Source organism: Micromonas commoda, chromosome 15 (genome assembly GCF_000090985.2).
Source record: "Micromonas commoda chromosome 15, complete sequence".
NCBI lineage: Eukaryota > Viridiplantae > Chlorophyta > Mamiellophyceae > Mamiellales > Mamiellaceae > Micromonas > Micromonas commoda.
This window is the reverse complement of record NC_013052.1, coordinates 66237-82439: the sequence shown is the minus strand read 5'-3', so window position 1 is coordinate 82439 and position 16203 is coordinate 66237. Positions and strand designations below refer to the sequence as shown.

The 16203-nt window shown below is 66.2% G+C and overlaps 9 protein-coding genes across 9 annotated transcripts; 5 read left to right on the top strand and 4 right to left on the bottom strand.

Annotated features, from left to right (window-relative positions):
* Window positions 1-73: 73 nt before the first annotated feature.
* On the top strand, window positions 74-1474 carry MICPUN_64323 (predicted protein; the record flags this gene model as incomplete). The annotated part of the gene is made up of 1 exon (XM_002506429.1): window positions 74-1474. One exon carries the CDS (start codon window positions 74-76, stop codon window positions 1472-1474), a length of 1401 nt encoding a protein of 466 aa, XP_002506475.1.
* A 126-nt stretch (window positions 1475-1600) lies between these two features.
* Window positions 1601-3031, bottom strand: MICPUN_64322 (predicted protein; the record flags this gene model as incomplete). Its single annotated transcript, XM_002506250.1, has 1 exon — window positions 1601-3031. One exon carries the CDS (start codon window positions 3029-3031, stop codon window positions 1601-1603), a length of 1431 nt encoding a protein of 476 aa, XP_002506296.1.
* A 165-nt stretch (window positions 3032-3196) lies between these two features.
* Window positions 3197-4306, top strand: MICPUN_50709 (predicted protein; the record flags this gene model as incomplete). Its single annotated transcript, XM_002506428.1, has 1 exon — window positions 3197-4306. One exon carries the CDS (start codon window positions 3197-3199, stop codon window positions 4196-4198), a length of 1002 nt encoding a protein of 333 aa, XP_002506474.1. The 3' UTR covers window positions 4199-4306.
* A 9-nt stretch (window positions 4307-4315) lies between these two features.
* Window positions 4316-6325, bottom strand: MICPUN_64320 (predicted protein; the record flags this gene model as incomplete). Its single annotated transcript, XM_002506249.1, has 1 exon — window positions 4316-6325. One exon carries the CDS (start codon window positions 6323-6325, stop codon window positions 4316-4318), a length of 2010 nt encoding a protein of 669 aa, XP_002506295.1.
* A 176-nt stretch (window positions 6326-6501) lies between these two features.
* Window positions 6502-7998, top strand: MICPUN_64319 (Drug/Metabolite transporter superfamily; the record flags this gene model as incomplete). Its single annotated transcript, XM_002506427.1, has 1 exon — window positions 6502-7998. The coding sequence occupies one exon, from the start codon at window positions 6502-6504 to the stop codon at window positions 7996-7998; it is 1497 nt and encodes a 498-aa protein (XP_002506473.1).
* Window positions 7999-8111: 113 nt separating this feature from the next.
* MICPUN_64318 (predicted protein) lies at window positions 8112-9155 on the bottom strand (the record flags this gene model as incomplete). Its single annotated transcript, XM_002506248.1, has 1 exon — window positions 8112-9155. The coding sequence occupies one exon, from the start codon at window positions 9153-9155 to the stop codon at window positions 8112-8114; it is 1044 nt and encodes a 347-aa protein (XP_002506294.1).
* Window positions 9156-9670: 515 nt separating this feature from the next.
* MICPUN_109531 (choline transporter like family) lies at window positions 9671-11042 on the top strand. Its single transcript, XM_002506426.1, has one exon. It carries the CDS (start codon window positions 9698-9700, stop codon window positions 10985-10987), a length of 1290 nt encoding a protein of 429 aa, XP_002506472.1. The 5' UTR covers window positions 9671-9697; the 3' UTR covers window positions 10988-11042.
* Window positions 11043-11053: 11 nt separating this feature from the next.
* MICPUN_64316 (predicted protein) lies at window positions 11054-12052 on the bottom strand (the record flags this gene model as incomplete). Its single annotated transcript, XM_002506247.1, has 1 exon — window positions 11054-12052. One exon carries the CDS (start codon window positions 12050-12052, stop codon window positions 11054-11056), a length of 999 nt encoding a protein of 332 aa, XP_002506293.1.
* A 413-nt stretch (window positions 12053-12465) lies between these two features.
* Window positions 12466-16170, top strand: MICPUN_104251 (predicted protein; the record flags this gene model as incomplete). Its single annotated transcript, XM_002506425.1, has 1 exon — window positions 12466-16170. One exon carries the CDS (start codon window positions 12466-12468, stop codon window positions 16168-16170), a length of 3705 nt encoding a protein of 1234 aa, XP_002506471.1.
* Between the last annotated feature and the right edge of the window lie 33 nt (window positions 16171-16203).

Here is a 16203-nt window from a genome sequence, read left to right as displayed (position 1 = left end):
AGAAACAGAACAGAATTTTCTCGGAAGACCAAACGTCGCCCGAGATCTGAGCCACACTCCATCGCGCGCGCCCATGACGGAGCAGGGCGCGAGTGACGACGCGGAAGTGAGAAAGGATGGCAAGAAAATAATCATCGTGTGCTCGCCATCGGGACTACGAGGAAGGTACGCATTCAAGCCTTCGCAGTTCAAGGGCGCCTTGAGGAAGTTGGTGACATTTTACGCCAAGAAACACTTCGTCCCCGAGGATGCGTGCAAGTGGTACTGCGCCTCATGGGCCGAGCCGGCGGAGGGGCAAACCCGCATCAAGCCCCTCATCAAGGGTGAACTTGACGTCTCGTTATCTCTGTCCAAATACATCGAGCTTCACGGAGAAACACGCAAGGTAGTTCGTGGGTGTGAGATAGGGTACGTGTGCGTGGGCGTGAAGTTCACGAAGAAGAGGTGCGAGATGCAGTGGCTCACACCTGAAGAGGCCTTCGCGCGGCAGTTTGGTTTGGGCAGTTTGACTTATCCCGCGCGGCACCTCGCGTCGCCGACCCTTGGACTCGCGGACATGAGCATGGAGGAGGACACAACGCCCATCTGGGCGTCCCTGCCGCTTCACATTCTCGAGCGCGTGTACCGCCACCTGAACAACCCGGACGATCTCGCGTGCGCGATGCTCGTCTGCAAGCAGTGGAGCCTGGACAGCCCCGAGCAGAGGATGAGAGCCATGGCCACCGGACTGGTCGCGGACAAGGACGACCTCGACAGCGTCGCGGATTACTGTTTCAACGGCGAACGCTTGGGAGGAAATGTCACGCTCATGCAGTTTGCGGTGATGCATAAACAGGACGTTCAGGCTGTGCGCGGTCTTTTGGCCATCGGCGTAAAGCCCGATCCTCATTCATTGAAATTTGCCGTCCTTTGCAACTCGCCAGTGGCCCGTGGTTATAAGACTACCAATGACTGTTCAAACTTAGAGCCCCATATAATTGATTGGCACAAGTGGAGGGAAGATCAGCCGCCGTGCGAAGATCACATCGCCATCGCCCGCGCTCTGATTGACGCCGGACTTGAGGTCGATTTCGTTTTCCCCGACGCTTGTAAGGTCGGCCACCGAGGCATGGTCGCAGCCTTGATTGACACGGGAAAAGTGAGCGCCGACGTGATGGACGCCGCGGTGGGCCACATTGGGCTCGTCAATTTCGAAGATTTTGCGATGATACGACTCCTCGTCGAGCGAGGCGCCAACATCAACGTCGCCTCTGACCTGAGCAAAAACGTTATGAATCCGCTCTTTAACGCCATCATGCACTGCGATGCGAACATGGTGCGTCTGTTGATCGAGGTTGGAGCTGACGTCAACCAGAAGGACGCGAACATAACCCCTTTGGCCCTGGCCTCATATCCGGGCGGCCAACCCGAGGAGGCTGACCCAGACTTTTGGGAGATTCGCGACATCTTGAAGGCAGCCGGGGCGGTGTTGTGAACGGAACGATGCGATGCGATACGACACGACGGGAACACGCCGACGCGCAATTGAAAACAACAACAACCGAGTGTTAAAAAAAATATCGTCTCCCAACGCACTCGCCGCCGACCCCTTCGAATCGAATCACGCGTACAGCCCGTGCTCGACGGCGTACCGCAACACGTCCTCGCTCACCGCTGTCGCCAGCGTGGCCTCGTCCAGCAGCAAGTCCGCCCCGCGCCCGCCCATCTCCATCCCGTCCGAACTCTCCGGAGTGAACGCCTTCCCATTCGCCCGATCCCGCTCGTGTAACCTCCTTCGCCGCCGTCGCAGTGCGTCCCTCACCGCGGTGCTCGACACGTCAGCGCTCATCCCCGGGATGTCCATCACGCTGGCGTTGTCGACGCGGACGAGTCCGGCGTCCCCGAATGCTCCTGAGCCCTCGGCACCCCCCTCGGCACCCCCCTCGGCACCGTCCCCTCCCAACCCCCCGTCGCCTCCCATCCCCGAGAGCAGGGCGTCGATCTCGTGCTCGTCGTCCCCGTCCCCGTCCCCGTGCTCGTCCCCGTACGTCGTCCCCATCTCGATCTCCTCCCACGCGGCGCCCGCGCCTCCCACCCTCGGGACCACGTACAGCTGCGTGCACAGCGCGGCGAATTCCGCGCCGTTTCGCCATCTCCCACGCCTCAGATCGGCGAATGTATCGGCGCCGAGGCACCACGAGAACGACGCGAACGGGTTCGCCTCGCGAATCGCGGTGATGACGTCGAAGGATCCCACCTTGGGCGGCGGAACACAGCTGTGCGGATGACGTTCGGAATGATGCGCTCGAACGTTCGTCGCACCGGGCCCCGCGCTGGGTTCCGCGCCGATCGTCGTCGGGGACTTGAACGGGGATATATGTAGCGCGTCGGACGCGGTGGACGCGGACGGGCTCATCGGCGGGGTCTTTCGCGCCTTCGGCGAGGGCGCCGCGGACGACTCCGAGGCGGTCGATTGGGCGCCTGGGGTGGAATTAGGTCCGTCGCCTCCGCGAGATGATGATGAGGACGACGCGTCGCCCCCTCCGCCGCCCCGCCGCGCGTGGGCGTCCGCGCGGACGCGTTTGGCTTCTTCCTCCGCGACCCTGTGCCTGTCCCACGCCGCGCGGACCACCGCTCGCTCGACGTCCAAGACCTTCACCTTCTCCGTCCGTCGTTGTTGCTCGGTCATGTTCCCCAGCCCGAACGCGAGTTCGCACATCCGCACGCGATGGTCGTAGGGCGCGAGGTTGCTCTTGCTCTCGAACGCGTGCCTGTACACCGGGAGGACCCACACCTCGTCGAACATGCGGCGAAGGTGCGCGACGATCGTGGCGTGTCCGCCCTCGCCCGTGGGGGGATTGGCGCTGAGTCCGTAGACGCAGACGCGGGTGCCGGGGGATACGCGCGGGATCGAGTCCGTGAGCTCCTTCTGCGCGCGCGCCTGGGTGGACCAAGGGCGCTCCTTGAGCAGAGCGCGGACGATGGCGTAGAGGGAGGCGAGGATGAACGGGGACGCCTGGAGGGGCGCGGCTAAGGCTCGGCGCAACCCCATCCTCCCGCCCCTATCCGGCTGGCTCGCGCGTCTCGCGAATTGAGCGGGAACGCCAGCTGGCATCGACCCGACGATTCTCCGTCTCCCGATTGATGAAGCGTCAAGAGTCGTGTCTGGCGGTCGACGCCGGGGCGCCCCACTGGCAGTAGCACCACTCGTCGCGGGATGTTCCGCGCGACGACCGCGCCCGCGCCGTCCGCCGCGGCATCGCGGTGCGCTCACGCCGGGAGGGAGGATGAACGACGGCGATGCCGACATCGCGCGTGGACTCGCGTCGCCCCGCGCGTCCCAACGCAGTCGGCGCGAGGGGGCGATGATTCTTCGGTGAGACTCGCTCACCGTCGCTCGCGCGTCGCCGCCGCCGCCTCGGCGTCGTCGTCTCGAGGCGGCGGCACCCCCGGCAGCTGGAACCTCGGCGTCGCGCATTCCGCCGCGAACAAGAAGGACCAGCGCGACTACGTCGACGCCCTCTTCGCGCAGTACCCGCACCTCATGGCAGCCGCCGAAGCCGACGACTGGAAAAAGACGCGAGAGTTGATGGATTCCGTGTACCTCCCCGCGCCGGACGCGTCGACCGCGAAGATCCGCGACGCGCAGGTTCGCGCCGCCGCGCTCGCCGCGACCCGCGCGGGCAGCGCCAAGTCCCTGCGCCTGCTCCTGGACCGCGGCGCATCCCTCGGGCTCTTCGAAGACGTAGGGTCCGATGATCCGGACGGGCGCTTACGATGCACGATGGGCATCGAGTGCGCGGGGCGGGGCGCCGCCGAGGTGTTGGACGTGCTGCTGTCCGAGACCGTCGGCGTGAGCACGGAGTGCAGGGACCCGAGGAACGGGATGACGGCGCTGATGGCCGCCGCGAGGTTCGGCCACGTGGCGTGCATCGCGGTGCTGGTGGACAGGGGCGCGGACGTCGACGCGAGGAGCGATTTCGGATCGGGCGCGAATGGGGGCGGGTCAACCGCCGCGATGATGGCGGCGGAGAACGGGCACGCGGGGGCTCTGAACGCGCTGCGCGCGGCGGGTGCGGACGTGAACCTGACGCGCGAGGTGGACGGTAAGACGGCGATGTCGCTGCACAGGGAGAAGGTGACGGCGGAGATGAAGAAGCTATCGAACATGGGATACGTCCAGGGAAGCGCCATCGGCAACTACGCCACCGAGATTTGATCCTCTGGCTAATAAGTTACCACCGCGAGCAAGTCAAGGGTTTTACGATGGCACCACGATAGTCTAACTTTTACCTCGGTACGTAAGAAGGGATGTATCATAAAACGACCCTAATGATCATCGCCTGTTTTGCGGCGCCGTGCGCGACGGGCCGTACTTTTTGAACTTTTTACGAAAGCTCCTCTTGCGACTGAACGCCCCCTCCACCGGCGCGCCCGCCGCCTCCGCGGCACGCACCGCGTCCACGAGGTCAGCGTCCGCGTTGGACACCAAGTTGGTCACTCGCCCGCTCGCGCCGCACCGCGCGGTTCGACCGATCCTGTGAAGGTAATCCACCGCGTTTGCGGCAAATTCAGCTTGCACCACGTGGACAACCTCCGGTACGTCCACGCCCCTCGCCGCCGAGTCGGTGCACACGAGCACGGTGACGTCTCCGTTCGCCAACGACACCAACCGGCTACTACGCTCGCGGGTGCCCACCTCGGCGTGGAAGGCGGCGGCGGAGAGCCCCTGCCTGATGAGCTCCGCCGTCACCTCCTCGCACGCTCTGGTGGAGTTGACGAAAACCAACGTTCGATCGCGTTGTCTCTTCTCGTCGCCGAGGGCGAGCGCGCGGCCGAGCGCGTCCGCGCGCGTCGAGGCCGTCACCTTGACCCACGTCTGGTCCACCGTCGCCACCGCCTTGTGCAGACGCCTGCCCTCGATCCATCGCGCGTCGGGAAAGCCGTGCCGAATCATCGCCCCCGGCGTCTTTTTCCCGTTGCTCATCACCGTCGCCGCCGCGAATACGTACTGCCTGCGGAAATCCCTCCCTTCGCCGACGCCGATCTCGCCCTTACCACCCAACGCCGCACCCTTGCCCATCCGCGACTTGCCCTTCCGCTTGGCGACGACGTTGATGTCGTCGTGATCGGCGGACCAAGCCCTGTCGCCCCCGTCCTTGGGCCTCGACTTATCGCCGGCCCACTCGGACTGTTCGGGTCCTTCCAAACTGTTAAAGACGTTAAAGTCGCCCCCCCCTTCGGGATTCGATCCCGGGACGGTTAGACCCAACGCCGCGAGCTTCTCCTCCCGGTACAGCACGTCGAACGCCCCGCGCACGGGCCGCAGGTACCCGCCCGACAGCAGCTGATCCGCCTCGTCGAAGACGACGTGCCTTATGTGCGTCGCGGCGGGGGCAAAGTTACCCCGACGCCAACCGCCTTTGGTAAACTCGAGCACGTCCTCGGCGGCTCTCGCGGGGGTGGCGACGACGACGTCGGGCAACCCTCGGTTCGTGCCCGACGACGCTTCGTATCCCGACGATCCCGACGATACCGGCGAGGGCATGGACGTGTCCGGGGTGAGCGCGCGCGTTACGAGTAACGGTTCGCCGTCGTCCCCCACCAGCGAGTCCGCCACCCTCTTCACCTGCTCGCACAGCGTGGAGTTGGGAGCCAGGATGAGCGCGCCGAGCCGACCGTTCGATCTCATCGCCCCGTGCTCATCGCCGCCCCCGTCGCCCCCGTGCCCGTGGAACAGGAGGTTTGAGAAGACCGGCACGAGGTACGCGAGCGTCTTGCCTGACCCGGTCTCGGCGGCGACCACCACGTCTCGGGTCGCTCCATCCGGTGACGCGTCCAACGTCGCGGGCACCGCTCGGGTCTGCAGCGGCGTCGCGTGCACGAACCCCGCGCGATGGAGGGCGGCGAGGAGCTTCGGGTGGAGTTTCGGGCGGAGGTTCGCGAAGGCGACGGAGGCGTCGTCGGTGGCGTCGACGACGGACGGGGATGGGGAGGATGGCGGGTCCGACCTCCGCGGGTTCGTGGCGTCGGCGGCGGCGGCGGCGGTGGAGCGACGCGTCGTGACGAGGAAGCGCGATGGCCGCGTCGACGACGACGACGCATCGGCGCGTCCCGTGTGGATGAGGAGGCGCGCGCGCATCGTCAGCGCGGCAATCGCGCGACGCGTCGGCCCGGGCGCGAACGGCATGGCGACGACCGTCGATGGACGAGACGCGCGGGCGACGGTGGCGGTGGCGCCCCGACGGACACCGGAGGCGAGGATGCGGGCGGTCGCTTTGATGCCGTTCGCGCCCGGCCCGACGCGCGCGCCTCGCGATGTGCACCCCGGCGCGCTCGCGCGCATCACACGCTCACTCGCGGTCGGCGAAGGTTCGGTCGGCGGATGTGACGCGCCGCTCGATGCGTTGTGACGAGCACTCGGCGCCCCCACGCGGTTGACCTAGAATTGTTATTTCCTGAGACGCGGCGGTGGAGATGAGGTCGCGGTGGCAGAGCGGGAGCGCGCGCGCGTGAGGGTCGATGCCGTCGCTGGGGAGACTCGCGCCGCGGCTCCGGCCGCTCGTCGCGAAGCCGCCTGGATCACGCGGCGAGGGAACGTCGGCGTGGATCCTGGCCGCGATGCACGGCTCCCTCTACGTCGCCCTGTCCGCATCCCTGGTGCTCGCCAACAAGCACCTCGTGGTCAACACCCGAACCCCGATCCTCATCGCGTCGCTCGGTTCGCTCTTCGGAACGATCGTCGCGTGGACGCTCGTGGGGTTCGGGCGCGTGGAGCTCAAGACGCGGCTCACGACGTCGCAGTGGGTGACGTACGTCCTGCCCACCGGGGTCTTCGCCGCGGTCGCACTGGCGTTTGCCAACCTGGCCCTGACGTACGTGTCGCTGTCGCTGGCGCAGATGGCCAAAGCGTTCGCCCCCGCGGTCACCGCCGCGGCGCTCGTCACCCTTCGCCTCGACCGCGCCTTCGACGACAAGTGCGCCAGGGCGGTGTGCGTCATCGTGGGGGGATGCGTCGTCGCCGCGTGGGGAGCGACGGCGACGGGGAACGAGCCGCACGCGTGGATCGGGCTGGGATGCATGGTGGCGTGCGAAATCGCAGAGGCGCTTCGGCTCTGCGGCGTCCAGTACCTCCTCTCCTCGTCATCCACGGTCAAGAACAACGCCACCACGGGAAACAGCAACACGGGGTTCGATCCGGCCACCTCCAACCCGGGGTCCAGCCAACCTACCAACCAAGGCATGACGCTCTTCGACGGCCTCTTTTACTTTTCCCCAATCTCGCTCGCGTCCCTGTGGCTCCTGGTCTACGCGTTCGAGTGGGACGGCCTGTCCGCCGAGCTCCACGGCCGCGCCGCGCTCGGCAACCCGCTCTCCCTCCTCGCCACCGGAACCTTCGGGTTCCTCGCCAACGTCGCGGGCCTGGGCGTGGTGCAACACGGCGGAGCCGTGACGCTCACGACGCTGTCGCTGTTGAAGAACGGCGTGGTCATCGCGCTCGCGGTGGTGGCGTACGGGGATCCGGTGACGGTGCGCGCCGTCGCCGGGTACACCGCCGCGACGTACGGGTTCGTGATGTACCAGGAGGCCCGCGCCAAGGCGGCGGCGGCGGCGGCGGCGGCGGCGCAGGGTCTCGGCTCAAGCGGAATCATCGGCGGCGGCGGCGGGATAGTCGAGGGGGGGGTCGGCTTGGTCGGCGGCAACACGGTGACGTTGGGGGTGGGCGTCGCCCCGACCGGGGTGGGTGTCGACCTCGGGGTCGGGGTCGGGGCCATGAACGGCGTCGTCGTCGGCGGCGGGGACGGTTCCATGAGCTCGTCGAGCTCGGCCAAGAGTTTGCAGCGCACGTCGAGCGGACACGTGGTGACCGCGGTGTTGGGTCTGCCAAAGTTGAAGACGGGACGGCCGGGGGGGGCGAAGGCGACGGGGTCGTCCAAGGGGGGAGGCGGCGGAGATAAGTCGCCGAGGCGACGGACGGTCGGGAACGTGGACAAGGAGAGGGAGCCGCTGATTCCTTAGCCGGGGGTTAACTTTCGCGCGTCGTCGACGTCCAATCGTCGATAACCTCTGAAGACTACTAGTCCACCTTCTGTCGTGTCTACTACGAGATCGCGTGCACTATCGTTGCAGTATCACAAAACCCATCTCCCCACGGGAACCGACGATCCGTGGCACTCCTTGCACTTAGAACGCTCACGACCGTGCTCGCAGATTCCACCACCACCGCACTCCTTGCACTTAGAGCGTACGCGACCGTGCTCGCAGATTGATGCACCACCGCACTCCGTGCACTTGTGGCGCTGACGACCGTGCTCGCAGATTCCAGACCCACCGCACTCCTTGCACTCATAGCGCCGACGACCGTGCTCGCAGAATGAGCCCCCACCGCACTCCTTGCACTCATAGCGCCGACGACCGTGCTCGCACAATGAGCCCCCACCGCACTCCTTACACCTGTGGCGCTCACGACCGTGCTCGCAGATTGAGCCCCCACCGCACTCCTTGCACTTAGAGCGCTGACGACCGTGCTCGCAGATTCCACCACCACCGCACTCCTTGCACTGAGAGCGTATACGACCGTGCTCGCAGAATGAGCCCCCACCGCACTCCTTGCACCGAGAGCGTAGACGACCGTGCTCGCAGAGTCCAGACCCACCGCACTCCTTGCACTTAGAGCGTACACGACCGTGCTCGCAGATTGATGCACCACCGCACTCCTTGCACTGTTTGCGCTGACGACCGTGCTCGCAGATTTGAGACCCGCCGCACGCCTTGCACCAATAGCGCTGACGACCGTGCTCGCAGAGTTGAGACCCACCGCACTCCTTGCACAGAGTGCGTACACGACCGTGCTGGCAGATTTGAGACCCACCGCACTCCTTGCACACAGAGCGCCTCTTCCCGTGCGGACAAGCGCTGCACACCTTGCACTGCGACCGAGGCTTCACTCCGTGCTCACATGGCCCCTTCGTGCGAGGGGCCCTCTTCCGCTTCGTCCCCTTGCTCGACGCGTCCTCCGTCACCCCCACCTCGACACCATCATCGGGGGGATCCCTCCTCACGGTCGGCCGCAAAGGCAACTTGAACATCCCCGCGCCCCGTCCAAGTGCCCCGCCGGCCGACGCCCGTTTGAAACAAAGTTGACATCCGACGTGGCACCGCGTCTTTTGGAACATTCTTTTCGCTTCAGTTCGCACACACCCCGAGGTTCACGCCACACAAACCCCGCTCTCCCCGCGCGCCCGTCCGAGACACGAACATCGCGCCCATGACTCGCGACCCGGGCGTGTACCAGCAGCTCGTCGGCGACGACCGCGCCGCCGACGACGACGGCGCCGCCGCCGCCGCGGATCTCACCGACGGCGTCTACCGCCACGGCCCTCGAGAGGCGCGCGACGTGACGTACGGCCGGGTCTACGCCGTCGTCGCCGCCGCCGTCTTCATCCTCGGATGCGTCGCCTCGAACCACGCGGAGTCGCACTACGAGAAGCTCGCGGACCCGGACCTGATGCGGGCGGCGTCGCACTGCGACGCGTCCAGATCCCCCGACGCGCTGAACGCGTACCGCAGATCCCTCGCCGAGGACGACGACGTGGACGGCGCGATGTTCCTGCGACACGCGGCGACGTGGCTGGCGCTCTCCACCGTCGGCGCCGTCGCCGTCGGCCTCGCCTTCCTCGCCGCCTTTCGAACCCACGCACGGGGCACCGTCTGGGCGATGGTCTACTTCAAGGTCGCCGTCATCTTCGCGCTTGCATTAATCGTCGCAAGCGGAGGCGGTGACTCACCGGGCGCGGGCGTGTTCCTGGCGCTGCTCGGGTGCCTCACCGCGTTCGTGTTTTGGCTGTGGAGACGCGAGATCGACCTCGTCGCCAGGCTTCTCGCGGTCGCGTCCAAGTCGCTGCAGGACAACCCCCACGTGGTGACGGCCATCGTCGGCGTCAAGCTGGCGCTGCTCACGCTCACCGTTCCGACGTTTGCGTTCGTGTCCGCGGCGTACCGCAACGGCCGCGTCGTTCGCGACCCGGACGCGGTGCTCCAATCCGGAAAGGACACGTGTTTGGACGAGAACGGCGACGTGGCGCCGTGCTGCGTGTGGGAGACGGACGACTGGGCGTCGGCGTACGTCGCGATGACCTCGCTGTTTTGGCTGTGGACCGTGATGCTCGCGTTCGAGGTTCGGATGTTCACCGTCGCCGGCGTCACCGCGCAGTGGTACTTCGCGCCCCCGGGCGTTCGCGCATTCGCGGGCACCACGATCGGTACAATGAAGAACGCGTTGGGACCGTCGTTTGGGTCCCTCGCGCTCGGTTCGCTCGTGCTCACCGCGGTTCACGTCGCGCGAGAGATTAACCAAAACGTCCGACGAAACGCGCGAGAAAACGGCGGCGGCGCCCTGCAAATCCTCGCGTGCCTCGTCACCGCGTGCATGGACTGCGTCTACGCGGTCATACAGCACGTCACCAAGTACGCGACGATCCAGTGCGCCGTCACGGGCGCCGCTTTTTGCGACGCCGCCGCCGCGGTGAGTCGGATGCTCACGGAAAATTTCTTAAACGCGTACGCGGTGTGGTGGCTCCCCGGGACGCTCCTCTCCGCCGCCGCGTTCGTGTTCGCGGCGGCGTACGGGACGTGCGTGGGCGTTGCCGGGTACGTCGCGTGGAACGGCGCGGATGGGCACGAAAACGCCGGCGGCGAATCGGTCATCTTAGGATTCGTCTCGTTTTGTCTCGCGCTGGTGGCGGTCAATTTCTGCGTCACCGTGTTGCTCGACGTGGTGGACTGCGTGTTCGTGTGTTACGTGATGGACCTGGACAGGCAGAGGAACTCGAGGCCGGAGGTGCACGAGATTTACGAGGAGGTCAAGGCTAAGACGGCAAAGGCGGCGCCGGCGGTGGGAGGTTCCGGAGGTTCTGGAGGTTCCGGAGGTTTTGGCGGCGCCGTCGTTCAGGGACCGGGCGGCAACGTCGCGTACGGTAACCGCCGCGGCGCGGACGATAACCTCTGAGGACTAGCTAGTCAGTCCACCTTCTGTTGTGTATGTTACGATATCGCGTGTACATACGTCGTCGTGTCACAAGACCCATCTCCCCACGGGAACAGACGATCCGCGGCACTCCTTGCATTGATGGCGCTGACGACCGTGCTCGCAGATTGCAGACCCACCGCACTCCTTGCACTGTTTGCGCTGACGACCGTGCTCGCAGATTCCAGACCCACCGCACTCCTTGCAGTAACGACGCTCACGACCGTGCGCGCAGATTCGAGACCCACCGCACTCTTTGCAATAATCGCGCTGACGACCGTGCTCGCAGATCGAGCCCCCACCGCACTCCTTGCACGTAGAGCGTATACAATCATGCTCGCAGATTTGAGACCCACCGCACTCCTTGCACGTAGAGCGTATACGACCGTGCTCACAGATTTGAGACCCACCGCACTCCTTGCACGTAGAGCGCTGACGGCCGTGCGCGCAGATTTGAGACCCACCGCACTCCTTGCATGTATAGCGTACACGACTGTGCTCGCAGATTGAGCCCCCACCGCACTCCTTGCACTCAGAGCGCCGACGACCGTGCTCGCAGATTGAGCCCCCGCCGCACTCCTTGCAATAATGGCGCTGACGACCGTGCTCGCAGATTCCAGACCCACCGCACTCCTTGCAGTAAGAGCGCTGACGACCGTGCTCGCAGATTGACCCCCCACCGCACTCCTTGCACCTGCGGCGCTCACGACCGTGCTCGCAGATGCGAGACCCACCGCACTCCTTGCACAGAGTGCGTATACGACCGTGCTCGCAGATTTGAGACCCACCGCACTCCTTGCAGTATCTGCGCCTCTTCCCGTGCGGACAAGCGCTGCACACCTTGCACTGCGACCGGGGCTTCACTCCGTGCTCGCATGGCCCCTTCGTGTAAGGGGCCCTCTTCCGCTTCGTCCCCTCGCTTGATGCGTCCTCCGTCACCCCCACCTCGACGTCCTCATCCGGGAGCGCCCTCCTCACGTTCGACCGCAAAATCAGATCATTCGCGCCGAATGGCTTCTTTCCCGACGACTTCGCCGTCTTCGTCATGGCGCGGTTCCGTTGAAACCCTCCGCGCGCGCGGCTCTGTCGCGACGGACGCGTTGGAACGTCAACAGATGAACCAGTTGTTGACTTTTGGGACGAGGTCCGATGAAGGAAAAGGTCCGAAGAGCCTCGCTCGAGCACACGCGCCGGCGTCGTCGGTCGACCGCCGCGGGCGAACATGTCGGAAGAACCCGACGTGGGCGGCGGCGGCGCCCCCGCGGAGGAGGTACGCGCTCGCCCGCCCCGCCCCACCGTCCGCGCCCGCCCTCGTCGTCTCCCAACCCCGCGCCCCCCGACCGGTTCCTCGGGCGCCCCGATTAGGCACAAACAATCGCTGACCCACCTCGCGTCTCCCCGTCCCTACCAACGACCGTCACCAGGAGCTGAGCGAGGGCGAGCGATGGTTCCGGGATAAGATGGAGCGCCGCCGCCTGGAGCGCGCGGCGGCGGAGAAGGCGCGCGTCGAGGCCGCCGCCGCGACCGCCGAGCTGAAGGCACTCGCCGCCCAGGAAGCCGCCGCGCGGGAGATGGCCCGAGCCATCGAGGTCGCGGCGGTCCGAAGCCTTCGCGAAAACCTGGAGCGACGCGCGGCGCCGTGGCGCGAGTCTCGCGCGCGCAGGGCAAAGGGCGTCACGTGGTCCACGACGCCCAAGCCGATATTCGTCTCCTACGCGCCCACCCCGGACGCCACGTTCGCGGAGCTCGCCTACTGCAAGAAGATCGCGGAGACGCTCAACGACGACGTCAGGACGAAACCCCCGCCGGGAGAATCGAGGGGCGAACGCGTTCGACTCGCGTGGCTGGACGCGTCCGAGCTCGGGACGCTCGTGACGTCCACGGACGAGCGCGCGCTGGCGAGGCTGGAGGCGTGCGAGTCGTGCGCCGGGGTGATCGCCATCGTCACGCCCGCGTATAATGGGTCGGAGCAATGCGCCGTCGAGAGGGACGCGGTGCGTATACGGCGCGCGAGCGGTATCATCGGCGGGGAAGGTGACGAGGTGCCCGTCGTCGCCATCGTGGTCCAACAACCGCGGGTGTCGTCGGTCGTGGGGTCCATCCAAAGGGACGACGGAGATCGCGACGGAGAAGGCCCTCAATCCCTCAATTCCTCGTCGTCGTCTGATCCGGTGGCGATGGCGCCACCAGAGGGTTTGCTCGGCGCCGGCGACCCACCGCCGATCGTCGTTCCGCACGAATACGACCCGACGGTCGCCGCGGAGGCTGCGCTGAGCGCGCTGGAGTCCTTACGCGGTCGCAGCGCGCAGCTTCGCGAGTGCCTCGGCGGCGCGGCGCACCCGGGATTCGATCCCGCGACGAAAACTTTCGACGCATCCACGTTAACCGCTCTGACCAAACGAGCGCCGCCGGACGAGAGGGACGTCAAGGCGTGGATGGACGCGAACGGCGGGTCGTGGCGACGTCGGCCGTTCCTGGAGTGGACCAAACACGAGGCACACGCGTTTCTCCTGTCGCACGGGACGTACCTCAAGCCCTACGCGGATGCCATGCTGTCTTTCGGCGTGGACGGTTTTCTCCTCGCGGCGATTGAGGACGAGGACCTGCGTACGACCTTCGCGGTGGCGAACGGCAATCACAGGCACGTGATCCTGACCCGCCTCGCGGCGCTGTGCGGCAAACGTCCGCCGGTGAACAAGGAGGCGCTGGCGCGGCACGAGACGCTGATGCGAAGGCGGGTGGGGATTCAAACGTCGACGGATCCGGCGGAGCAAAAAAAGACAAAAGCGGCGACGCACCCGGTGCTTCAAAAGTACCTCACCGACGTGCCGCCGTCGCCCACGGGGGTGACGATCGTGGAGGGAACCGGGGCGAGGTTGGCGAGGATGTCGGACGAGCAGCTGAGGGACTTTTGCGCGGAGATTTTCATCCGCGCCACGGACGATTTCGACGGCTATCTCAATCGCGCCGAATTTAAGAAAATTCTCAAAGGCGCCGACTTGGGGTTCAGCGCGCGTGACGTCCGAGAGATCATGGCGGAGGTTGACCAGAAGACGTGGGAGAACGCGGACGGGCTGATCGACTGGCACGAGTTCGAGCCGCTGGCGATGCGGCTGATGCGAACCATCGGGTGCACCGTCGCCGCGCGAGCCGCCGAAGAAGAAGATTCGACCCGAGAAGAGTCGACGTCTTCCGGATACTTCGACACGCTTCCGGATACTTCCAGACGTTCGCGACCGATGAACGAAACGGGCGTGCAGTACACCCTGTCGCGCGTGTTTCACGACGCGACCGGTACCGACGACGTCGGCGCGGGAGGGGAAAGATGCGTCATGACGAAAGACGCGTTCTCGCGAACCTTGCGGTTCGCTCAAACGGGCTTGGCGAAAACCGAGATAGACGCGCTCGCAAAGAAGGCATCGGCGAACACCCGCGACGGCTCGATCGCGTACCGCGAGTTCGAGCCCGTCGCCCGCGAGGTGCTTGCGCGCCGCGTGAATGGCGAGTACGCCGCCGCGTCGATGTACGAAACCGGCGGCGAGCTCCTCAAGCTCGTGTTGACCGCCTTTGACGCCGTGTCCGGGGGCGAGGCGCGAGTGCCCGTCGTCGGCGCCGCCCCCAAGGGCATCACAACAGCCGGCATCGCGCCCCACGTCGGCTCCATCCGCGACGCGATGCTCGTCAACCTGAGGGATTACGGCGTCCCCGTGAGTAACCTCCACGCGGCGGTCGTGTGCGCGGAGGCGTGCCGCGTTGCGTCCTCCGTCGGTACCGTGGATTGGCGCGCGTTCGCCCCCGTCGCGGCGGATCGCCTGCGGGGCATGCTCGACGCGGCCGAGGCGGAACGTCGCGACGTCGCCGTCGCCACCTTCGCCGCGACGGAGGGCGCCAAGGTGATTGCCGAGCTCCGGCACCACGACAGGTCCACGCTCAGGGCGCTGCTCTCGGAGGCGTTCACGGCGGCTGACGAGGACGGATCCGGCGCGCTCGACCGCGACGAGCTTCAAAACGTGCTGCTCGCGTTGGCGCGGAGAAGAGAGATCACGCCGCCGATGCGCGCGGCGATGTCCATGTCCATGCGGTGCGTGGACGTCGACGGCGACGGGGTGGTGCGGTACGGCGAGCTGGTTGATTTCTTCTGCGACGTCGTCGGGCACATGGAGCGGGGCGCGAGGGTGAGAGCCGCGCTCGACGCTTCCGAGCGGCGCGCGGCCGCGAAACGCGACGACGACGTTCGTCGCGCCAAGGCTCTCGAGGCTGAAAAGGCGCGCGACGCCGCGGAGGTGGCGCGCGCGAACAGAGCGTTGAAGATTGCGAGGCTCCGAGCGGAGTGCGCCAAGTACCTATCCGCGCTCACCAGCGACAACGCGTACGCGCTGTACAGGGACGCGGTGGACATCGTCGCGAGATTTTCCGGCGAAACATCATCCCACGTTACATCCGGCGACGAGGTTATTACCGGTCCTTCCGACACACACGAGGGCACCGGTGCTTCCGACACATACGACCCTAACCCTAACCCTAAACCTCCGTTCGACGTTCACGCTGTGGAGCTTCGTCGGGGGACGGAGACGCGGATAGGAACCGTCGCGCCGAGGTCGCAGGTGTTGAGGGTCGTGGTGTCGACGTGCGCGTCCGCGGTGAACGCGACGATGCGACGGGGCGAGGGAGCGTCGTGGCCGGCGGTTGGGTACCCAAAGGCGAACGACGACGAAAACGGCTCAAACGATTCAAACGGTTCAAACGGCTCAGACGGAAACGGAAACGGCGGCGTCGGCGTCGCGGTGGACGTGCCGGAGCTCGACGCGTCGCACGGGGCGGTGAGCCTGGCGTCATCGGCCGGGGACGAGTCTGGGTCGGGGAGGCCCGTCGCGGCGGGACCGGGTGGATACTTCGCGTGTCCGTTCAGGGGGGGCGCCACGCGGGGGTACATCGCGGTGGACACCGTCGGGGAGAAGTTCGCCGACGGGCGGCGAATCTCGGACGAAGATAAGGAGATCGTGAGGATCGTGGCGGAGTGCGTGGGTGACGCGCTGGAGGAGGGGTTTCGCGCGAGGGAGGGGGAGCGGGAGGAGAAGCGGCGCGCGGCGCTCGAGAAGTTCGACAGCGAGGAGGAACGGAAACGGCGGGAGGAGGAGTTCCTGGCGAGGTACCGCGGGAAGTGAGGGACGGCGATGGCGAGCTGGAGGATGGGTACT

Excerpts from the sequence above, each read along its gene's own strand:
- MICPUN_109531 (XM_002506426.1), top strand. The coding sequence starts at position 9,698 with ATGGTCTACTTCAAGGTCGCCGTCATCTTCGCGCTTGCATTAATCGTC.